At 35.1% G+C, this 25592-nt stretch overlaps 1 protein-coding gene across 50 annotated transcripts in view; it reads right to left on the bottom strand.

Moving 5' to 3' along the window:
- Nucleotides 1-347: 347 nt before the first annotated feature.
- Nucleotides 348-25592, bottom strand: part of LOC120948821 (sodium channel protein para) — a 96850-nt gene continuing 71605 nt past the window's right edge. For 12 of the 50 annotated variants that reach the window (XM_049606240.1, XM_049606241.1, XM_049606237.1 and 9 more), the window contains 14 exons: nucleotides 24749-24911; nucleotides 23641-23828; nucleotides 23376-23583; nucleotides 21878-22089; nucleotides 21426-21645; nucleotides 21085-21350; nucleotides 20845-21018; nucleotides 18157-18279; nucleotides 17046-17168; nucleotides 16789-16983; nucleotides 16464-16709; nucleotides 16124-16394; nucleotides 15738-16042; nucleotides 348-15665 (listed from right to left, as the gene is read on the bottom strand). In XM_049606240.1, the coding sequence (XP_049462197.1) occupies nucleotides 14649-15665; nucleotides 15738-16042; nucleotides 16124-16394; nucleotides 16464-16709; nucleotides 16789-16983; nucleotides 17046-17168; nucleotides 18157-18279; nucleotides 20845-21018; nucleotides 21085-21350; nucleotides 21426-21645; nucleotides 21878-22089; nucleotides 23376-23583; nucleotides 23641-23828; nucleotides 24749-24911 (3711 nt within the window). In that variant the 3' untranslated portion in view covers nucleotides 348-14648. The remainder of the gene's footprint in view (nucleotides 15666-15737; nucleotides 16043-16123; nucleotides 16395-16463; nucleotides 16710-16788; nucleotides 16984-17045; nucleotides 17169-18156; nucleotides 18280-20844; nucleotides 21019-21084; nucleotides 21351-21425; nucleotides 21646-21877; nucleotides 22090-23375; nucleotides 23584-23640; nucleotides 23829-24748; nucleotides 24912-25592) is intronic. The other 38 variants (XM_049606258.1, XM_049606262.1, XM_049606267.1 and 35 more) reach the window with 7 other exon arrangements.

Here is a 25592-nt window from a genome sequence, read left to right as displayed (position 1 = left end):
GATCGATATCGTTGTGGCTGGTGAATCTGGCGTAATCTGGTCTAGCCATGAGGCAAATCGTTGTCTAAACATCGAATTGGCTGCCTATACCGGCAAGCACACACAGAAGCTTCTTGTTTTTGCGCATTGCAATGGCAGATGGTAGCGTCATCTCACACACAAACAAACAAACTCTTCGATACACAATCTTGTGCCGTGCTGGATTGGACAGCAAAGCAGGTGCAGGCGATAAGACGTATCCCACTTCTGAGATGTAAAACCTCGAATTTTACCAATTTGAATTAAACGTTCAAGTTATAACAAAGGCACAATATCGCAAAGTAGAAGAATAAACAGAAGGCTGAAGGTGTTGTCAGTACAACGATCCGTAAACGAATGATCTTTATTTTGACATTCAGATTATCGCACAGTTGTCACGGTGATGGTCATATTCTCATCCGGCATATTGGGCACTATGGTCTTATCAGGGGTCAAATCTCCAGGATATTACACTGTCTAACATTATTCCTAAATCATGAACAACAGATGACCGCGGCACACTGTCTTGACCTATTTTGTAATTAAAAGTTATTGGAATCCTTTTCTTAGAGAAAGTAATGCAGTTACATTTTTGTACATTCACAGACATTTCGTTATCATGGCACCACGTCAAAAAACGGTTTATGGAATCTTGAAGTATTTCGCAGTGATTTGAATTTTCAACAGCAAGGAACATCTTAAGATTGTCTGCATATAGTAAAACATTGACGTTGGGAACAGCAAACACAATATCATTAATAAATATAATAAATAATAATGGCCCTAATATGCTTCCTTGTGGAACACAAAGAAAAGCAGAAAAGGTACAGAAAGGGTCAGAAAAAGTTTTTCCAATTTTTACATTAATGCAACGGTTCATTAGGTAGCTTTCTAACCATGCTAAAAAATTTGAGTGTACACCATATTTTAATAATTTAGCAAGCAATAAGTAGTGGTTGACCTTTTCAAATGCAGCGCAGAAGTCGGTATAAATGACATCAACCTGGAGGCCCTTGTCAATATTGGAGTAGCCAAATTGAAGCAAATGAAGCAGGTTAGTTTCAATCGAACGTTTAGGCATGAAGCCGTGTTGCATAACAGATATAACAGGCAGGAAAGCGTAGGACATGTGGCGGAACATAACTTTTTCAAACAGCTTACTACAAGCACATAACATAGAGATTCCGCGATAATTACATATATCAGATTTGTCTCCTTTTTTAAAGACAGGAAACATGTAAGAAGATTTCCATATTTGCGGGAAGCATTTCGACTGTAAGGATTTGTTGAAAAGTTGAGTCAGAATAGGCAAAAGAGCAGCCTTACAGTGAATAAGAATTGCACTGGGAATGTTGTCCGGCCCAGAGGCATACGAAAGCTTCAGTTGCGATATGGCAGCATCGACTTCATCTTCACTGATATTAGATGTGGATAAGTCAACTGCGTCGTTGATTGCGGAAAGTGCTGAAGATAGGTTGAGAGGTTTCGAAGAATTGCAGGTGTACACGGAAGCAAAATGTTCTGCAAAACCTTTGCAGAGGTCATCTTCACCCGAAATTATGTTTCCCTTGAAGTTCATTACAGCTGGAAGACGGTCGCAGGATTTCTTATTCCGTATGAATTTCCAGAATGCTAGTGGATCCTTTTTGAATCTGAATTCGATCTTTCTAACGTAGTCAGCATACGCAAAACGGTTTAAATGTTTGTAAATCCGAGCAGCGGGAGCAAAGTTTGCTTGGTTGGTCCTGTTTCGAAGACTGCGCAGTTTTTGTTGGGCATTAGATCTCCGGCGACGCGTTTGGCGACGCGTAGTGCATTATTAGCCCACGGTGGTTTCGATGGAGGATTAAAGCAGGGAACAAACTGTTCGAATAATCCATTTAGATGATTTGAGAAGCTTAATACGCTATCGTTGATATCGTGGTTAGACTTTAATAATTCCCAATTGGTTTGAGTTAGCGCTATTGTTAATTCATCAAATTTCGTACGTATAAAGTTCAAATCTCTCCGTTCTGGGGACTCAGAAGACGACAAATTCTGTTGCGGAACCATGAAGCTGGGTAAGTAGAGCAGGGTGATGTGGATCAGGTTCAACTATGGATTCTAAACTCAGTTCTAATGGGCTCAATCGTTCAACGGTCTGGTCATCCGCAAAAATTAAATCAAGTATAGTATTGTTACAGTTGGTGATTGAATTAACTTGCTGAAGGCCGGCCAAATTAATTTCATCGAGGAGAATTTGGTAGGTAGGATGTATTCGGGAGTTGCTAAAGTCAAGCGAAGGAAAATCGTTCCGAGTAATCCATTTAAGATAGGGTTGATTAAAATCTCCGAGAATAATCAAATGATCGTCTTTATATTTTTCCCTAGTTTCATGTAGCGTAGTACAGAAAGTATTTATAACATCGGGGTTGGCAGCTTGGTCAGGAGGGAGGTAGAATGAGCCGATGACTAGGGAAACATCCAAAACTATTACACGCACCCAAAGACACTCAATTGATGATGTATTAGTAGTGCACAGCGAAGCCGCATATTTGATATTCGTGGCAATGAGAACTCCTCCACCAATACATTTATCACTATTTATGGCAGAGCGATCCAATCGGTATTGTATTGTAGCGGTGGCTGTCAAACAATAGAGAAGATTGGTAACTATCGGTGAGCCAGGTTTCGGTGAGAACGATCACATCCCACTCGGAAATAGCTGTACTGGTAAAGCATTCGGTATTTTTTGGGCGTAAACCTCTAGCATTTTGATAGAAAATATAGAAAGGATCCTTTAGTGATACATCGTGTCGGCGCGGACACGTTATTGTTTGTGTAAAAAAGGTGATCCGGAAGAGTTGCCAGCAATATTTATTTGCGGTTCTGTTGTTGATGCAGCGTTTGTTTGTATAACCGCGGTAGAGATCGAGTAAGAAGTAGACGGCTGTGGTGATGTGATAGTGTTGGTGAGATTCATGTCCTGGTGAGTAGTGTTTGTTTTCGCAGGTTCCCGAACAGCTGATTGAGGATAAAGCGATGCAGGTAACGTGAATCCCGAATATGGTGTGGATATTTTGGGAGCGCGTGGGCGAAAGTTAAACTCTCTGTAAACAAAACCACACGGCCAAGTCGTGGGAGAGAGCGCGATCTCTTTTAGTTCAGAAGAGACACCAACTTTAAATGATATGTATGTGAGAGCGTTTGGATCGCGGCCGTTGGGCAAAATACGTTTCACGGAACAGTTAGTGCAATTCAATCTCCCTGGAATAAATGTTTTCATGCTTTCTTCGGTAACTTTTGGTGCAACTCTCGTAATAAAAATCCATGTTTTTGGTTCTGGTGCTGGTATAAACTGTATAGCGCTGTTCATGGTTAAGTCGTTAGAAGTGCCAATGTGAAGAGCTGGGTGAGAGAATTCGGTGATCGACGTTTCGGTACGCTCTGATGGGTGTGTGCGTGAAATAGTGTCTAGTTTAACGGATTCAGGCGTGGATAACTCTATATTGTCAGGATCAGTGTGGTATGCGTTAACGGATAATAAACTTGTAGTGGGGATACCAGTTTGCTTTGGTGCACTTGTAGCTGTATTTGTAGGTTTAGTGGATGGTAATTTGGATGAAGGCAAGTGAGTGAACCGTTTATCTAGCTCATGAAACAGTTCATTTCTCATCTCATTTTTCAGATCGCTCATCAAACCAGAAATAAAAGAAACGAAGTCGGCTCTAGATTCACGACCCTTTTCACACATCCAGCAAAGGCCACGATTACGGGCCATCTCTTTGACACAAGCTGCAGCAATTTTAATGCATTCTGGATGAAACGCAGCCTTGCATTTCGAATAAGGCAAATTTCCACAGCAGAGAACCGGATCCTTGGCGATGGTAGAAGAGCAGATGGCACAATCCATTGCGATGAGAGACGATAGAGTTTGTTGGTGTGATCACATGGTTTGTTTTTCGTATAAAGCGCCGAACCTCCACTACGTTCAGTTCTTTTAGTTCTTCTATGATATCGCTATCGGGCATTCCAGATAATTCCGGGGCATAGATTACACATTGAACCGAATTTATCGTTGCGTGCAGGGCACTTATACTAGTCGAGACTAGACTAGCAAATATCCCGTCTTCCGGGTAAGTAATTGCGCAGATTGTGCGTATGCAGTCGTGGATTTCCCCCAAAGTGTGTTCATTTTGTCTAAGCTCGGGTGGAAGGAAAATAACCGCAACATACACGAGGGTATTCATGAGTTGTAAGCAAATGCATAGTAATTCGAGTCACAGGAGGTCTACGGGGCTTTCAAAGGATGGAAGAAACGGTGGACGGCGAAGAAAAGTGCGGATGGTAGACTCTTATTAATGACCATGATTCTGTCAATACAATTACATCAAGTTAAGATTCTGATACTGACAAACGAATCTTACCGGACGCATTTCACGTACATTTTGGTAGTATATGGATACGGGCGACTCTATTGAGTGCGAAAGCGCAGGCAGTATATGTGTTGTTACGTTGGTGATGGAAGTGCCGGCAAGATGGTGAATGCCGATATGGTGGCACACCGGCAAAGACGTACGAGGGTTGCGTGCTGAGGCTGCGGGCGATGTGAGTGTTGAAGCGATCGTACTTGCTGAGCCGTATAGGCCGTTTTAGTTACAGTTTCGGAGGAGCCGTTGTCATTTAGGGCAAGGTGTGGTAGCAGGTCACAACTACTGTGTGGTTGCAGCAGCGATTGGGGTGTATGTGATGTGTCGTAATGTCGTGGTTGCGGAGGCGATTGAAGTTTTTGTTGCTGGAGGGGTGCGAAACTCCGGAAGTGGACCAGCGGCCGAGGCAGATAGTACACGAACGGAACGTTTTCTTGGATCATTTTCCATACAAATCGATAAAACGGCAACCTCCGGTCCCGAGCTGCCCGGATAATCGACGTTCTACTGTACTATAATCCATTTCAAACTATTCACATGATTTTAAAATACACATTTGTTTGTTGACAAATGGTAAAATTTAATATGGCATAACGTAACTGTCAAATGGAAACAACCCAGATGATGAATACTTTTTCACGGACAGGCTGAAATTTCAACTTTCAAGAAGATTAAGGGGCCAATATAAGAAAAATGTGAAAATTTCTAGACGATTCTATAGAACACATCAATCGAAACACAATTTCTAAAGCAGTCAAGTTCTATATTTTATCATTTATTTTATTTGTACAAACTTCAACAACTTTTTTCTTTTACAATAATCATAATGGATAATAAATCTATAATCTTTTGTTGTGTTTTCATCGCTCATACAGTAGCATCATCGTTTTCATTAGCGGTCTTTTTTGTTACTGTTTCCCAAAAAACTTTACAGATTTATGAGACAGTTCATGTTGTTCTATGTGAAATTGTTGTTTATGTGAATTTGTAGGATTTGTTCTTGTGAATTTATGTTTTTGATGGAATCTTGAGACTTGCAAGTATTGCTATCAATAAAAAGAGAAAAATCGCATTACTTTCAGATTTTAATAAAAAGATGTAAGCTATGTAATGGGATGTAACATGCCTACAGAACATAGTAAAATATGTTACATAATATATTGCTATTAGCTTCATAACTGGTAGAGTAGACCAATTTTGGTTCAGTTTTCTAAGTAAAAATGAGATATGGTGTAATGATGTATCGAAAAAAGCTATATATTAACACCTTGAAAACAAATGTTTCATGTTGTACATGTGATGTTTTGATAGATGCAGGGGAAGGAAAATTCACTATGACATGAAATTTAACAGGGTATTTGTTTGGTGATCACTAAAAATGTACCTTAATCTAGTTTTGGTTTTGCCTTCTGGATTTTGTATTTAAATTTTAACTTTGAAGTTTGTTTTTTAACTTAAAACTGGGTTTGAAAATAGGTAAAGGCAGACCGGAACCCTTTAAATAAAATAATTCAATGAAACAACGGGAGTTGAGATGTTGTTTACAAATAAATAACGACACTTACTTAAAAAAAAGTAGAAAAAAATAGTAGGGATTCAGAATGACAAAATTGCTGACATTGTCTAACTATTGAACTATTCCAAGTATAGATTTGAGTTCATGATACATTATGTTAAAACAATATTTCGGGTTTTAATACATATAACTTATATAACTATAACTAAACTTTTGATACATATATGTTAAAAAACAAAAATTGATCTATCAAATACGCTTTGCAATAAAAACGAACAATTTTAGACCTGGGTCTGATAGACTTTTTGCATACAAATTATCATGTAGAAAATTATTTTTAAAAAATAGTTCAATGAATCTTAGCAGTGAAGCCAAATCCTATTGGGAAGACATAGAATTTGACCTCGGAATTGTTTCGTGAACAGTTTTCAACCAGGACTTTTACTTCAAAGGAATTATGAAATAGATCTTTTCCAATGTAAGTAAGAAAAAGAACATTGCTTTTAGCTGTGATATGTTTAGAAGTGGGGAATATAGTATACTTTTAAACATTTCCAGTACAAGTGCAAAGGATGTATACACCATTTACAAAACGATCCCTGCTACATTTATTGTAGCGTGTGCAGTTCTTGTACACATTTTATGCCATGGACACATTTCGTATTGTTATGACATGTGTTGCAGAATTTTATAGAAGAAAAATGGTCACGAAATATTCCGTGCTGTTACAATTCATAGTTATGTCACAGATTTTGAATAAATAAAAAAAAGCCTAATTGACTAATTCTTGATATCGGTTATCTCTTTTTTCCATAATCTCCAACACGTTGTACAAAACCAAAAGGCGATCTAGGTACATTCAACTAGCTTATTCCAAAATCGATTCGGACAAGGGGACAATGATAAGCTATTGAAACATAAGCAATATAATGTTATGAATACAAACTATTATGAATTATATTAAAAATGGCACTTGTCTTTAGCATATTATTACTGATTTTTCGAAACAGGTAGGCTCTCTCTATAAGCAATGGTAAGTAGAAGTAATACTCATAGCTGGGGAAGTAGCTGTGTATATTGATTCTTCTTATACTTTGTACTATAACTGAAAACAACTTATGCAAACAGTTTAATTAATAACACCAGAAATGAAGTAGCTGATAATTGGATATTTCATCATTAATTACAATAAATTCATAACAAGTTTTATTTAAGTAATGACGTCACATAAATAAACAAGAAATTTCGTAACACAGTGTGCTGGTGCTTTTTAAGATATTCTGGTGATAATTTTTATCACAAAGCATAATGGGTGAGATTTCCAAACTATTGTTTTTTTCACCATTTGTTCATAGTTCTTCGTTATTATTCCGTTCACAGTTCTTTTATATGTTTTGTTTGTATCTTCATTTCTGCATGTCATTTTTTTCTGTAGTGTTTTCTGTATAATTCGATTGCTTTCAATCATTTTGTTGCAACAGTTATGTCTTTTTTCCATCTGCAATAAATGTTCGCTTGAAGTGGCGTTCACATTTCTCTTGATTGTACATAATATGGCTAGAACGAGTGAACTTGGTCGAGTTCGATTGAATAGATTATCTTGTTAATTACTTCGTCATTTATCGCTACTTCAATTAGCAAGCTTAATTTTCAGTAATGCGTTTAAGCTGTAAGCTATTGAAATATTTGCTTCCATTTGGCATACGCAAATACAATTCCTTCTTAGTCTATACTAGAAAGAATCACTGCATCCACCCCTGCTGGACAAAGTCTTTTATACCTAGGTAGCTTTTAGCCGTAGCAATTGCTTAGAAAATCATGTGGACTGGCTCTTATAATAATACTTCAATGTGTAGTAGTTCTAAAGTGTATTGAAATAAAATAAATATTTTTAAAACTTATAGCTGGTGATTAAAAACAGGTTTAACAATACATTAAAGAAAAACTATCCTCTGCTTAAAAATTGACAATGTGCTACATAAAAAGCTTACCAACGCAACTGATAACTTGAAGAATGTTTATAAACTTTGTTTCTTTGGTTTCCTTTCGCGTATCGGGTTTATTACAATAACAAAGAAGCTGATGTATAACAGAGGAGGCGTGATTATGATTATTTTACATTGGTTTGTTTTTGTTGCTGTATTGAATCCTTCTCATCTCTAATATCGATTCGTAATGTTTGTTCAACTATGCATATTACCTTCATTTATGGATCTTTAGAGAAATCATATGTGATTTAAAACATTCCAGTCCCAGTTATATATTTCGCGATAGAATGTTCTTGTTTATATTCTTGCACTTTAGATATAAGCGAATACTTGTCCATTCTTTCGATTCATACCGTTTGTTTCAAATTGAATCCTTGTAATGTCATGGCTCGACTTTGGAATTTTATTTCTTGCACATTTATTTTTGAAAAAGGCACTGAAATTGTTGTTTGTTTTTGGACATGTGGGACTTTTCTCCCTCAATACAATATATCTGTGGTAAATGAACTTCTGTATTATGGCTTCATATGTTTCTCGTTTTTTTCTCCTGTTTATTCATGCCACAATTATTGTTTTTGCTTTTAAATGCTGTACATTGCTGATGCGAAAGCATGCGAGTGCAATAAATTTGTTTGTGTCACACTTTATCTTGATTATTAAAGGTGATTAAGTACAGCTAAAAGCGCGCCTGGTGTTTTTAAACGTTTACTGGGTTAATCCAGTTACTTCTACGTTTTGTGGTTCTTGCCGGTTTTTTACAATAAAGTAACTAGTTCTCGGCGTGAATCGTTGTTAGATCTATTCCCCGCATAATTTAACTTATTGAAATGTCCATTGTTTGAGAGCGTGATTTTTTTTAAACCTGAAGTTTTTATCGTGGTTTATTTCTCATACCAATTTATTTAATTATTTTTAAATTTAAGATATACACTTGATTCAATAGCTTCTGTTGTTGTGTTTTTAAATCTATCTATTTTTCACTTGTTGCGAGTCAATTTAGTCCTTCGAATTTGGTTTCGAATTTAAATTCCCGTAAGACAGAAAATTGGATATTTTCAAGTATTACAAAAGCACAAGTATGTATGCACGTTCAGCTCTAGCGCTAACAAATAGACAGTGAGCAAATGGACAATATGCGCAATTTTACGAAAACATTACCTGTATTATCAATTCTAGCTAAGTGGCTTCTTCCATATTTACGCTTTTATTATCTTCACTTGTTTAGCGTTTTGCTGTTTTTGTATCCGAATTTGTTACATCGAAATTGTTTCTCGTTTCATCATACTATTTTTGGGATGAGATTATCCCTACCCCTTCAAGCGAACATTTTTTATTCCATATAAGATGGGTTGTTTCATGGACCTCTCACGATATTTTGTTAATAAAGATGTAAAAGTAAAACAAATCGATAGATTTACTGTTAACAGATTGTTGCTTCCTTATTTTTTTATGAAATTGTAATAATAATGTAATAATGTATTGAGGCATATTATAAAACAAAACATGGTTATAAGGACGTTTACACTACCCATATTTTTCTAAAAAAAATCTACTAAACACACTTTTAACAGGGGTAGTTAAGTAAACTTCGGCAAATCTTTTTCGAGCTATCTTAGCTATCTATCGCTGGATAGATAGCAAGTGTCTCTTATGGCGATATTTTAACAGGTGGAGCGAATAATTGTGTGTTTTCGTATTTAAACATGATTTTTCGATTGCTTTTTCGATTTCCAAGGTCAAAGTTTCCTAACGGTGGAATATTATGGTTTACTTAAAAACCGGCGATGTTACAAAATATTTTATAAAATTACGATGTTTGTTTCCGACAAAGATTCGTGATGTGTTAACGTAAAAATGGGGGAATTTTTTCGACACTTGTTTCTGGTGAAACGGGAAAGATTCTTCAGCAAAGATATAGGCTGCGTGAACGTAAATTAGAAAGCATCTGTAATAAGTCCTATTGGTGTACTTTGAATCGCTAATAATGTTTTGTTTTGAATGTTCTTAACAGCAATCCGTATTGAACATTTATGTCTGACTTGTGGAAATATGTTTGCATGTGTGATTTTGTAAAGGAATGTTTATGCTAGAACACTTGTGCCTTAGTGTCGGGCGGGTCGACTCGAAGCTACCTGGTCAAAGCCATCCGTAAGCAAACAGAAGCTGCACGGGTCGACCTGAAAGGTAAAAGTAACATCAATAGGTGCAACGATTCCGTTAGGTGCAAGAGCATAAGCGACTTCGAGCCGTTGGTGCACCGAGTTCGGGTCGGATCCGACCAAGGTAGGTTCAGTCCGACCCTTGGGTGCGCACTTTGACCCGAGTAGTATTGAACCTGCTTTGACCCGATCAGACCCGAAATCGCTGTACCAACGGGTTGGAATCGCGTATGCTTTCTGCCACCTCTGAACATTAGGACCGCCTCGAACTCGCGGCACCCTCGGGTCGGATTTGATTCCGACTCCGACCTTGGTCTACCGCTGCATCCACGGGTCGGAATCGATTCCGACAGACTCGCACTCCAGGTCGGGTCGTGAAATGAATCGTACGATCCATCACTATTGCATGACTAAGGGTAAGTTATGTTGATTATGTGAAATTTTTAATAGCTTATTTCCATCAATTTCTTGCCTGTTCATGTCTTGACAACCGAAGCTGTTAAAAGTTTATTTTGCCTTTTTCATACCACTGGGATTGCATGAATTTGTAAGAGATTGATTTTTAATCTTTGGTATATGTTTGTGTTGCGACCCATGTTTTGCAGTACCTGTGTTGGTGGGCGTTCTCTTTAATGTATTCGAAGTTACGAAGTTAATGTACTCGAAGTGTTTACGTAAAGTATTTGATGAATGGCAATTATACACTCACCAACATTCAATTTTTAACAAGCGAAGTTGTACCTAGCTACAGGATTACCCTTTGTCTCTATTAATTTTCTTGTTTGATGGTTTCAATGTAAAAGCATAATACCCTTGACAAAATATTTGAAAGAACAGAATATGTTTAAAAGAACGACATAAACATTCTAACGATCTCTTTGCACAGCTATTCATGTAATCGTAATTCACAATGTAGTGAGCATAGTTAGTAGCATATATGTTTGAATTTATGGAAGCGATATAAGGAAAGGGATTATGATTTGAAAAAAAAAAAAAAACATTCAAGTATTTTAAATTTAATTTAACAGTAAAAATAATCTCGAAAATCGCTATGCTTCAACGATATGGTAAGAGATAAGCTTTAGGTGCTGTAAAGTGAGCGAATGCATGTCTGTGGCAGTGTTTCATACGTAATATTTTGTTACAAACTATAACGATGCATGTGAATCTATAAAATTGGGATGTTAATTATAAGGAGCGATTTCCAATGTTTAAAACCGGCTTAGGCTATAGTTAATATACTTTATAAACGACTGCAGAAGGCTAATCCGTTCTGTTTGTTATCCGTACCAAGTCGGAAACGACACTACCAAAAGCATTTGTGTGTTTTCTTCCCTATGTCTTAGTTTTTATTAAATATCACAAAAGCATTCTGATGAAGCAATCAGTAAAAAGAGAACCTATAACATATAAAGAAATATCGTGTTAAGATATAGCAACCTTACGACGTTGTTTGCTTTTTTGTTTGTTTGTTGGTGCGTATGCGTGTAACGCTGATTTACCAAGCTTATCAACCATTCAGTTGCTTTCATTTGCATTTTGTGTTATCTCATTATTCAGAGGTTGTTTTTGTCTAAAAATGATTGATATATAAGCCTTTTGATTAACTTCTGCTGCCTATAATGCTTCTATTCAAGCATTTACCTCTTGCCACTCATCGATAGAGTTTCATAACACTTGCGTTTTATTCTGGCATACTCGTTAGCAGTTTCGTTACATGAAGCTCCTTTTAATACTTCGTATCGTCTAGATACTAAGTAAATTGCTTCCGGCTCAAAAATAATAAAAATATGTTCACAACGGAACTTGGACAAACCTTGGCTTTGTTTTTTTTTCTATTGATTCATTAATTATGTTCTCCTTTCGAAACTATTTCCATATTTTAAGTTTTCTTTGATTTATCTACTTTTCTTGCCACTCTTTAGCAAGAACCAATCGCATTGTAATGTTACGGACGTTCATATGCTGGCAATATTCGTTAATGTTAAAAAGCATTATATTTTGTAGGTTCTGTCCATGTTGTTGAAATGTCCGTTTTTGATTATGAACCGGTGATCTTATGTTGGAATGTTATTTTAGTGTATAAGAGTGGGTATAATTTATTTCTATTTAATTTCAATAATTATAAACATTACATTTAAAGGCTCGCCCCGACCCCTCGCATTTGATTTTTGTTTATTTGCACTTTGATATAAATGATTATGCCTTATTTTAATATTTTCCAAAATCATTTATATCTCTCATTCCTCTTTGTTGGTGGCTTTTTGATTGCACGCAGAAACATATTAACAATGAAATTGGCCAAGCTTGATTTTGCTTTGCTAGTGTGAGACAGATTTCGTTTGACGTAGTTGCATTTTGATGGTTAGATGCGCATGTGAATGTGTTTCAATTAATATTGGCATATGTAATTTGGCTGGTTTTGTTTAAAATAACATAGCATAAGGAGTACAAATCATTACTCACAGGGTTCATCCAATTCTCTATTGGTCATGGAAAATTTGTTTTTTAAATTATTCCTCCACAGTAGCGTAAGGCCGTAGGATATTATCCTTGAATTGCGGATTTAATTCGGCTTAAATCATAAAGTTTCTGCTTACATAGGTAAGCAACATTCATTGATTTGTAACAGTGGAAAACACACACAGATTTACCGAGTAGAAATTAACAAAAAAAAAAATGAATTTATGTAGATTTGATGTTCTTAACATATAATTTGAACTGCTAATGTAAATCATTTGCATTAATTGCTCGACTATAATTCAGTGAGTTTATATTCAACGAAAAATAAAATATAATTGGAATATCAGATACATACAAATTAAAACCTCAGAACATGCCCATTATCGACCATATAATGGAATCGATCGAGCTCCCCATAGGCAGGACTGACTGACTAGTACACTAATCAATCAAATACAGCAATGCTTATAATTTATTCGGCTGGCGTTCACCGACAACAGTTGTTGCGGCAAATAAAAAAAAGATGATAATATAGTTGGTTCGTCTAAATAAATCGGTTTATTTCATTTGAAATTGTGCTAAAAATGTATTATTGCATCCTTATTTTTTGTTCTATTGTTGATAAGGGTTTCACAAGGTTTAGATGAAAATTTTCATGAAATTAAGTTTTACTTTACACAAGCATACGCACTTATGAGTATACTTAAAAGCCCAATTACATTACAGGAATAATTTCGGAAATTATCTGTCGCTGACCTCATTTGACAGAAAAATCTGCTCCGCAAATGTAAAAACACACTCGGAATAATGGAACGGAATTTTATGTAAAACATGTCTTTCTGTTATTGGTAGTGGTTCATGTAAATAACTATTTTGTGTTGAATTAGTTTTGGGAAGAAACTCTCATACCTGGTTTATGTGTTTCTTACTCAATAAACCACCGTTGTACACTTTGAGAGTGCTGATTTTCCTTCTTGACACAGCGGCGGATCTAACGGTAGGCATACTAGGCGGTCGTCTGGGGCCCTGCCAATTTAAGGGCCCCGTAAATCGCTAGTCTGTCCACTTTTATACATACTGCATACTACAGAGTACTAGCGACAAGGGCCCCGGAAGGATGTACGTTGGAGTGCTGACGCTGGCGATTCCTTTGCACCCCACTCCCGCAAACCATTTACCATTTACAGGGGGCCTCATCTCGTCTTACCGCCCAGGGCCCCCGATACCCTAAATCCGCCACTGTCTTGACAGAATCTACATTGGCCAGGAGCAATTCATTTTTGGCTGAGATTAAAGCTGTGAAAAGCGTTATGACGTAATAATTCTATTCCATATTCCTCAATGTGATGGGACCTTTACTAGTGCTAAAAAGAAGTAATATTGAGACAAAATACCTTTCAGAAAGCAGGTTTGACAAATTCAGTCCAATGAAGGCATTTTTGATCAACCAAGCTATGTTTATATTGCAATAAAACAATAATAATAAGTGTACGTTGTTGTTTGGTTTATGTGTGAATTGTAAGAGGCAAATGAGACCAATTGGCTCAAAGTCTCTATAAAAAGTGTCTATTGTAAGATCATTGAATAATTTGTAACATAAACAAATGTTTGTATTGATTTTTTTTTAAATCTGTTCCGTGTTTCATGTAAGTTGCTTGATCTATAAATTTGATGAAAAAGAGCGAGATTATTGTTGGCTATGGACTTAATATCTGTGTCAAGGGATTTAGCGACAAAGGAATGATTGGTTCTTTTCCATAATAATTATTTTTTGATAGGCGCCCTTTGCTGCTATGATAGATTCCATGCTTATATTATGTTATAACGTTCACTGTCTGAATGATTGTGCTAGAGTGTTTCAGCACCAGCAAAACAACCTTTTTTCTCTTGGGATTCTCTTTTCCATTGTATAGAACGAGGTGTTTCATGCCATTTTGCTTTTTGAATGACTTTTTACATTTACATAAGATAGCATGCGTTTAAGAGAGTCTGTTGATGTTCTTTGAATGCTTAAACCTTACATTGCATGTCATTTCAAATATTATTTCTGCCGTGCTTCGGAATCTGAATCCGAGAGAGGGGGGCGAGACCTGGCTCAGACATCTGCCGTTCGCGATGTTATGCTGGGAGATCGAGAGTGTATGACGACACGGTGACCGTTTTTCGTCACAAATCCGTCGCTCTCCACAAGAACGGCCGTCTGACGACCTTGGAGATCGCCGATGCTATCCGGTGATTCCTTTGGTGATATATTACTATCCACTATGCCTATGTTAGCCTGAGTACTGCCAATAATTCCTTTACTTTTACCACCACCAGGAGTTCCTCCTCCGCCACTTATGCTGCCACCACCATGCTGACTTCCGTTGTCACCACTACCTGTTGCACCATCTCCACTATCATCATTTTCATTGCCATTACCACCACCACAACCGTTATCACAGGCATCTATTTCAAGATCATCTCCTGAAGCGTCTGTTCCGCCTCCGTGACGCTGTTTATAGCGTTTCCACGCATGCTGTATCAGTCGAGCACAGTACTCTTCACGCTGCCTCCAAAGTGTTGATGATACTGGTTCGTAACCAACTTCGTCTGGGCGTTGTTGAACTTCACCTAATTCGGCTGTTTCTTCTATAGGATTTCCTTTTCTAGCAAAAAAATCTTTCGTTAGTGCATCTAGAATATCGACACAGAACATCATATCTCCGCGGCATATCGGAATATCCATCGAAATAATCTTATAACGATTTGGTTTATGAATCTGTAGAGGCGGTTCCAGCACATCCAAAAAGTCTGATAGCTGATCATATCGAACGTATTGTGTACCGTCAGGATCGAATTGCTGCCATATTTCGTAGTACATATCATAATCGTCATCAGTTAAGCCTTCTTGAACATCTTCCGTAGCTTGCGAGTAGTTTTCGAGGATAACAGCAATGTACATGTTAATAACGATAAGGAAACTTATTACAAGATACGCCAATAAGTACGTTATGCCAATTGTTGATGAACCACAATTTCCCGGATAGCCCTTATCATTGTCTGGTGGAAGACAGTCTTCTTCATTGATAATACCATCTAAAACACCATCCCACCCAGCCGAGGTTGACATCTGAAATTGATATGATCCAGTTACAGATATTTAGTATAAAATTCACAGTTTAAATAAAAAGAGAAAACTAACCTGAAATAGTAAAATCATGCTCTGGCCAAACGTTTTAAAATTGTACACGTCATCTAAGCCACTCTTATCTTTGACGTGCATGAAAAATGACATTCCAAAAATGGCAAATATAAACATCACCAAAAAGAGTAACAAGCAGATGTTAAATAGTGCAGGTAGCGACATTGCTAATGCAAACAGCAACGTTCGGATACCCTTGGCTCCTTTAACCAAACGCAATACTCGGCCCACTTTTGCCACTCGCACGACTCGTAGAAGTGTGGGAGATACAAAATATTTTTCAATGATATCACTTAGAACAAGGCCTGAAAGAAACAAAAAAAGATGTTGTTTAACAAAAGAAGATGTTGTAGCTCACATTGTTTACATGAAACTAATACTCTTACCCAAAATCGAAAGAATGACGACAACAAAATCAAACAAATTCCATGGCTCGATAAAGTAATGATAACGAAGTGCAAAAATCTTCATTAAACATTCGCTGCTGAATATGCAGATGAATATCATATTCAAGTAATCCAAAACAGCACTAAAAGTTTCTGATTGTTTGTAGTGGTCCAGTGTCATAGTTAACATATTGAATCCGATGAACAACATGATAATCATGTCAAACTTTTTGTTCGTCACTATTTCAAAAACTATTGCTTGAGGCCGCCACTGAAAGAATGGAAAATAAAAAATAAATTAGTGCTCCAAACACAAACAAACGTTTCTGAAAACACTAACCCTTGGACGAGGAATTGCCTTTAGAGGTTTCTTCGAACCCATTTTTTTCATTGCATTATAGTACTTTTTCTGATCCTCTGTCATGAACATTTCTAGCGATCCACCAGCTTTCTTTTTCTGTTCATTGAAGTTGTCAATTATAACACCAATGAATAGATTCAACGTGAAGAATGACCCAAAGATAATAAAGAACACAAAGTACAGATACATGTAGATATTCGTTTCCCGTATAGGCTGTTTACCGACCTGAGCATTTAATTATAGAAAAAAATGTAGTTTAAAATTGTTTACAACATGTTTTATATAAGTCTATTACAAAACTTACGTCTCTAGAATCAATAGCATCGTTCATTATTTGTATCCATCCTTTGAATGTGGCTACTTGAAACAGACACAAATATGCTTTACCTACATGATCGAAGTTCATTGGTGAATTTTCCCATGAATAGTTTTCGGCTTTGCAAGCATTTACATCCGGTATAATTTCGTGAGGTAATGTAGTTTTATTTTTATCCACACACTGAAATAACGGGGAAGTTAAATCAACGGATTTCGATAGTTTTGAAAAACTAAGGCAATTACCTTGAAGTATTTGCCAGCAAATAATTGCACCCCCATGATTGCAAATATTAGCCAGAATATCAAACAAACCAGCAGCACGTTGAAGATGGACGGTATAGCTTGAACCAACGCATTCACGACGACCTGTTTTATAAATAATTTGTATCCATGAAATTAAATACATTTATTATTTTTTTACAATAATAAATTAATTGATTGCAATTTGTTTAGTAAAAATACAACAATGGCAATACCATTTCAAACAAAACATATACTTAAAGCATTCAACATCAATAGCGTGCCACATTAACCATATTGAATATCAATTTATACATTGCTATTGCGTATATAAATAAGTCCCATAAATATTATTTGGAGTACATACAATGAGAAATATTCTTTGGTAAAGCTAAAAATGTATGGATCGACCAAGGCAATGAAACATAAGCCACATAAGTTTTAATGATAAAATAATAATGATGAACTGTCAAATGTGTATTTGCTGAAAATAACGGGAATGAATGAATATGATGTAGATTATCTACTTTTTGGAATGTTTTAAAAAAGTAAAAAAAAAAAACTCGTTATAGTGGACATATCACATAAGCCAATGTTATTCTTGCATGTAGAAATATCATGTGCAATGTGATTATGGATTTAAATTACATAAAATTTAAAAAAAAGGCTCATATTTAAGCATGCCACTGTACTAAGCACGTTAATTGTGAAGGTATAATTTTATCAAATGTACTTTAATTAAATGTATAAAAGGTAAAGGTATAAAATAATCACGATACTGCTATAAAAGCAACTAAAAGTAAAAAAACGACTATATACTAATCATATTTGTAAATATTCTGATACAGAATGATCATGTAATGGTCAATAAGAGCTCCAAAAATATTGATAGTTTCAATGTAACATAGTCTACTTCACTGATGCAATCAAAATAACTAATACCATCAATCTAAAGAGAGCGTTAGGATAATACATTTGTATTGATGATTTTTCATACTGGTATTCATACTCAAATAAAATGTCTGTGCAAATCGATATGTAAAATAACTAATGGTTCTAAATGATGTTTGTCATTGAAAACTAATTAAAAAATTAATACTTTTTAATTACGTACCCTCATTCCCTGCATACGGGACATGGCACGTAGTGGTCTCAGGGCTCTAAGAGTTCGCATGGTTTTGAATGCTTGAATACCACCAGCTCCACAAAGTGAAGCAACGAAGTTTATCAAAGATACCTAGGAAAAGTATGGGTCAAATCCAGTGAATGTTTGATGAATTATTATCGTGTAGTTTATCCATAACCGCCCATAACTTTTGTTGTCTCCATATAATTAAATATCTCTACTTTGAGATGATAAGGTTTAGCTGTCTTGTTTGGTGCAAAGGTCTGTTTAAGTTTTAAATATTTTTAAACTAATAAGTTCATAATAGTAGTTCATAATATAAATTCATAATAATTCAAGTTGTATAATAGTTGTGCATATTCTTATTCTTCTTCCTCTATTTGGCATAACGTCCTACGTAGACATGCCGGCCTAAATAGGCTTTCGATACTTAATCATTACCACACAGCGGGATAGTCAGCCCTTGGGCAGTCATTCTAGGCTTGTACTTATCTTTTTGTTAGATCGAATAAAATAATGTAGCAAACAATAGAGCAAGTAGTTTAAATTAACCCTACAATTTGATTGTCGAAAACATTACTGCTCTAAATTAATGAATTTGATTGATGCCAATATCAATAGCAATAGCAACAAAGTAATCAAAAACGGGAAAAAATATTTGTATGATACTATTTTGAAACACCTGAAAGTTTCTTTGCAGTGAAATAGAACAATGATAAATATGTTTTAAATTCCTTATGGCATCTGATAAGAGATAAAATGATTTAATACCTGAAACGCGTTCGGTGTCTCAAAACATAGCATAGTAACTATTGCACCACATATAAATTAAATCGCTGAAATGATAATTTTTAATCATAGAGAACATAAAAAATACACAATAATCACATCGATACATACTAAAGCAGCTTTTGTATTTTCAGCTACATAAATAACACCTAAAATTCATGAAATATTTGTTTTCCTTAAATGAAGCCATCAAGCTTTTCAAAAAAAAAAAAATAATAATAATGGCTCATTATAGTACCATAAACCTCGACGCAAAACATAAATCACAAACTTCTTGCATTATTTCTTATCTAAGTCACATATTTACATATAGATTTGCTACATTGCTTTGTAGATAGTGTGCAGTCAGGTTCCCTTAACATCTGTTAATAATATAGTGTTCTAAGCTGTAAATGAGTTATCGACAATACTTCTGGATATCTCCACTATCTGGCAATCAGTTAAAATACCTATTTGATTATATAAAACAATAAAAACGTAAATTTTATCATAAATTTTATAATAAATTTTATTCATAAATTCCTATATTATAGGATGAATCGCATTACACCAGTGTAAAAAAAACTACAACAAAAATCAAACTTTTTCGAAATGGGCATTATTGTAGTTTTTTCTTCTTTAATGATTACCATTGTATTAGTTTTGGTGTTTGTCTTTGTATTAACTGATACAATTAGTAATAATAATAAATAATAGTTCATAGGAGATTTTTTTTTTGCAGGTACCATTTTGCACACCGCAAAAAAAAACTTCGACGTAAGAACACAAAAAAAAACTAATTAATCCCAAAATAAATGTCTGCTTAGAGGGATATAGGAATATATTCATTTTGCTGATGAGCAAATGTCTAGTCCATTTTCTAGTCTTGCAAAATATAAGACGAATTGTTTTTCCTACGGTATAATAAATCATTATTTCTTCTTTAAATACGTATCAACGGCTATACGGCCTTTTTCAACGGTTCCTCTTGATTAAAAAAAAAAATCTGGACATATTTGTCAGGGTCGGCAGCATAATTATTTTTAATTCATCATTTTTCATTCATAATTTTTTGTCATTGTACAGTATTACACGAAACAAAACCACGATTGAAAGATATCTTAACATTGAACACCGACTATTACACATTTTTACCTAAAGCTGCGATAAACTTTCGTTTAAGTTCATTGCTCAGCAAGGTAAATAAGTAGGTAATATAAGAAAAACATATTTTTCCTTTAGACGAATAGGTTGAGGACATACAGCACACGTCTATACAAACATATAGAAGACTACATGGAAGAAATTTATATATATATATATCGTAAACTAGAATGTAGAATATTGTAGGTAGAGCAAGATAGCTTCCAAAAACAATGGCACTGCACAAAGTAGTACACCATCAAAAAGGTAGTGCCTCTTAGCAATCAAAATGCACGCAAGTGAACCAATATTCTTGGTACTTACTCTCATACCCTCCCAACGTGATACGGCACGAAGCGGGCGTAAGGCGCGCAGTGTACGCATTGAGCGAAAAGCTGGGATATCGGCCGCTCCTACCCAGATAGCGGCAAGATTTATCAGTGAAAGCTAAAGATAAAAATGTCGAACAGAGGAAAAAATACAAATAGAAGCAAATTTAACTAAACGAAATTTCTTAAATCAATTATCGAACCACATCACCTGCACGCAACTGATAGTAAATTACTGTTGATATTTTTGAACACAGAAACTAAATTTCGTTTTGAGTTCAACAAACTTATTGATATACTGATGTTCATCTTGTAATTAACCCGATGTATGGAAATCATCGGGCATATTTTCAGCCAAATATTTGATATGGAGATAACAGACTTGTCTATGGGCCCGACCAATGTTTTGAGTGAAATTAGGTATGGTCTTACTTACCATCACGATAATGAAATCAAGCCAACACCAAGCATTTGTAAAATATACTTTAAAACCTAAAGCTAACCATTTGATTAACATCTCTAAAAAAAAGATCACTGTGAAAATTCGATCCATGTAATAAAGAATATCTTGAAGGATTGGGCGCTGTGGAAGATGCACATCTTCGAGGGCCTGTGGGATAAAAATCAAATACATTATAGACCGGGATTCGATGTTACATATTAAGACAATACATACCAAAGCTAAGCTACTAAGCAGAATCATTGTAATTACAGCTGTCTCAAAATACTTATTTTCTATTAGCTGAAACGTTTTGAGACGTAAATTTCCCCAACCCTGCCAGAACGGCGCGTCATCATCCCCAGCAAGAACAGGAAATTTTTTGTAGCAGTTGTCCGGGCAGCAATCCGCCGGTGAATCCTCAATCACTTCGTCTTCTTCTGCATGAATAATCAGCTCTCCATCCAGAGGACCTTCATCTCCCTCGCCTTCGTCGTCGAGTTCTAAAGTATGGTTAAGATATAGTAGAGAAAAACGTAGGTTTGTCATGTAGGCTATTCTTACTAGGCTATAGCTACCTTCGTCAATTCCTAGATCCTCCTTGCTGGCATCACGTTTTTCTTCACCCTCCATCGTTTCGGCGCTGCCTTTGTGGCTTTCATCCTTAAATGGGCGATTCTTGTGACTGCCATAAGATTTGATACTAGCAGTATCATCGTCCTGTAAGGACACGCCTCTATGATTCAGTTCATGATCTAATTTATTATCTTGATGATTACTAATAGAATTGCCTATCACCTAATTATCAAGACATAACACACACGTAATGAGATTAATGTTTTGTTTAGTAGCATAACATTCTTACACAGAAGATAATGAGAGTGAGAATAAAAAATAAATTTAATATGTTCGGCAGAATGGTGTTCTTAACAGTGTAGTAAGTTCTAAAGATGAGTGGTACATACAAATGTTTTCGTTTCATCGATAACAAAATGAATGAGTTGATGCAGAAGTGCGAAACAGTACATACCTTAGAGTTGTTCATGATTTGTTTATTCTTTTTTGCTTTGTTCTTCAGATCACCATGAATGGTGAATTCCATGCCATCGCCAATCGCTACTTCCAGTTGGTTGTGCTCTTTGATTCCTTTCTTCAATAGTCCATCCGCCAAAATATCGTCTGGAGTAAGTTCCAGTTCATTTTCACCATGCTCTGAAGATATACATGGACATACGCCTTTGCCTAGTGTTTATGGTTTTCGGTTTGTTTTGTGTGTCATGATTTGGTTTTTATAAACAAATTGCACGAAATTTTCACGTATGCAACATATGCACGTATGCAATAGACAATGTAGACAATATATTTAGCGAATCAATAAGTTACCATTGATACCACATTTTTAAATCCGTAGCACCCAACAATGACGAATAAGATAAGTGCATCGGAAGATAGGCAATTATGTATAGTATCCCATAATACACATAACATATCAATGCACGGGAATCGTCGGAAATTTTATGATTGAAACAGACAAATTGAAAGAAAAATTGACTCAGTTAGATCAATCATGAAGGGAAAGTATTAGCAATATCAGAGCACACACATTTCATCAACATGACAACAATTAAACATAAACGATCTTTGTTCAATACATACATCAAGTAATATCTACTACTATTAAACAAGACCCACATTTGACAGAAAACAAGTTGGGTGAGATATACATATTGTTGGATAGCCTTTATGATAAAAAGTATCATAAAATTAGTATTGTTTGTTTTGTATTTTTAAGAGAGAGATTTCCATTTCGAACATGCTCAAGATCTATACTGTGTGGTAGTTACTAGCTGTAATAGCATAGTAATTCACATATGCATATATGATACTTTTGCAGATATAGTTATGTGTGATCGTAATTCATGCATATCCCTTTTGATATACTATACATATTTAAAAGCATGAATTTGAACAGGAATTAAATGTCAAACACACAGCAAGCAACCCACATAAAACATTATCGTTGTTATCATCTACTCGCATATGATCGAATATCCGTCTGTTTTAAAATCATTCATAACACACAAATTGAGTAATGTTACAATTAATTTTACTACTGAACTAGCAACACATATTTTGAAGCATACTAACTACGTTTAGAAGAAAAATTTACAATCCACTTTTACCTAAGTTAAAAACTTATGGTTTGTAAAATGCTTATGAAGAATGGGAATTAAGATTTAGGAACAAGAGTCAAATAATTTTTAAAACAATTGTTTTACATTATTTAAGTGATAGAAAGTACCACTATAGGGCAGATTTAACGTTATTAGTCGGGGAATTCCATTAAACTCGTTCTATTTAGTGCTAATTAATTGATTGGATATTTTAAAATATTATTTGTTCTTGAACATACATTGAAAACCAAAAATATTTGGATGAATAACCAAATGAAACATTCAACTTAATTTACATGGTGCTAGTGGATTGTACTCTTCATTCTACAATAAAATCATAGTTATATTATTTACCTGTCGGTTGAACGGATGCTATTTGGCTTGTTAATTTATTTTTTACAAACTTGAGAGCGTTTGCTAAATTCATTTTAATCCAGTTAGAAAAGCGTGATATTCTGTTGAACGCTTCTGCAATCTTGTTGGTCTCATTATCTGCCGTTGGTGCAGACAAGGATGATGAACCAAAATTTGACAAAAGCAAGGCTAAGAAAAGGTTAAGCACCTGCAAAACAATGTCATGTAAAAACGATCTTGGTCCATGTTAATTTGCATTACTTACGACTAAATTTCCTATCACTACAGTGGCCAAGAAAAATGGTATGCAGGATACATCACCGACAAGCATACAATCCCACATTGATTCAATCCATTCTCCGCATAGCACACGGAACACAATCATGAAGGAATGCATGAAATCTGTAAAATTCCATCTTGGCAGATCATGGTCGGGGAATCTATCCACATTATCTGGAAAAAGTATATTAAAGAAAAGGAAAAAAGCAATTAGGCTAGCAAAACACTGATTTTCTGATGAAATCTGTCACAAAGCATTTAATTCGCGTTAGTGAATATATAATAATTGAGAATAAGCTAGTAGACTACTTGAATTGATCATCAAGACATTGTAAGCTGTTTCTCTAAACCTTTTTCTAAAAGCTTATCGTTAATGCATTTTCTTTAACAGGGATTGCGTTGGCATTGTAAAGAGCATAATGCATGTACATTGCAAATAATATAGTTACAAACCAATTGCAAGAAAATTTTGGCTGATTTGGGCGAGACATTTTGTACTTGTTGTGTAAGTAGGTCATAGTAATTATAATAATATTAATAATGATAGTAAAATTTATCAACTCCAATTGCTTTTTTATTTGCCAATTTCTGTAAAGAAACAATAAGAATTTAGCAAATGCTCATCAAATCAACCATTTCTTACAAATGATGAGGGGTTATAACAATATACATAAGCCACAGATAATTAGAGCTTTAAGCAATGTATGCAAGGATCAGAAATTAGCTTTGTTCTTTGATACTCTACCTTTAATTTACAGATTATGACACTATATGTAAAAAATCATGTTTCGTCTAGAAAGTACATCCTATAGAAGCTTACAGTATTTTCATGGATTTATTTTATTTATTTGTGTACTAAAAGCATTTGTCAACTATTCTTTAATTTTATGTAATTCTGTAATCATGGTTGCAAAAAAAGTATTTCAGGGGTTTCTGAATACAATTTACATAGTTTGATCTTATTTCATTAAGAATAAATCCTAATCAAATGTATGTTCCGTACACAATGAATCTCTTGTGTTTTATATAAATAGTGTTGGCTTGAATGGTGCTTATTATCACATTTATGCGCGGATGCAGTGCTCACTACTTACCGACATAGTTCTTTCCGAACAGCTGCATTCCCATCACGGCAAAGATGAAGATGATAATGCAGAGTACGAACGTCAGATTACCTAACGCACCCATCGTTCTGCCCATGATGGAAATGAGTAAATTCAGCGTTGGCCACGATTTAGCGAGCTTAAAAACTCGAAGCTATTGTAATTTTAATGTTTTGCGGGTAATGTAATGAAACGCATTTGCAACAATGTTGTTACGTTCCAGTTCAATGTATCACAGGTGTCGATGATTTTCATGTAGTGTTGTATGTAAATTGTTGCGTTTTTCAGCAAAAAGTGTTAAAAATCAAACACGAATGATGTGAAAAAGAATCAGAAAAAGGAGAAAAAGAGAAAAAGAGAGATAGTACAGAAAATTGCAAGAAGTAGTAAGCATATTTTTAAACCGTTGTACTTTAATATTTTACAATGCATAGAGAGTTCCTGAATTTCAAAACTATATTTATAGTCCTAATCACCTTTTGAGTGTAAAAACTGTATTGGAATCATACGCTATCGATATAAGCCCTAACATGCTGTTTTTCTAAAATTTCCACTAATTGCATTCAACGAAGAGATTCTTAATTATTTATCATGACAGATTTGTTTGGTTTAAGATTCGTCTAAATTGTGTCCTTTTTTTCTACATAAGCATAATAACAGCGACTCATCCGATACATTTTCTTAAGCTACTAATGTAATTTATGCTCCAATAGAGATTGTTAGTGATTTGCAAGTTAAAGAATACTCAATTTTAAATTAAAATATAAATAATTTTTAGTTTTTTTTATTGATTATGGAATTCACACAAACGATATAGCCCCGCCATGTCATTTTA

This window comes from Anopheles coluzzii, chromosome 2 (genome assembly GCF_943734685.1).
Source record: "Anopheles coluzzii chromosome 2, AcolN3, whole genome shotgun sequence".
NCBI classification, from domain to species: domain Eukaryota; kingdom Metazoa; phylum Arthropoda; class Insecta; order Diptera; family Culicidae; genus Anopheles; species Anopheles coluzzii.
Note: the sequence above shows the minus strand (reverse complement) of the source record. Positions and strands in the feature narration are given on the sequence as shown.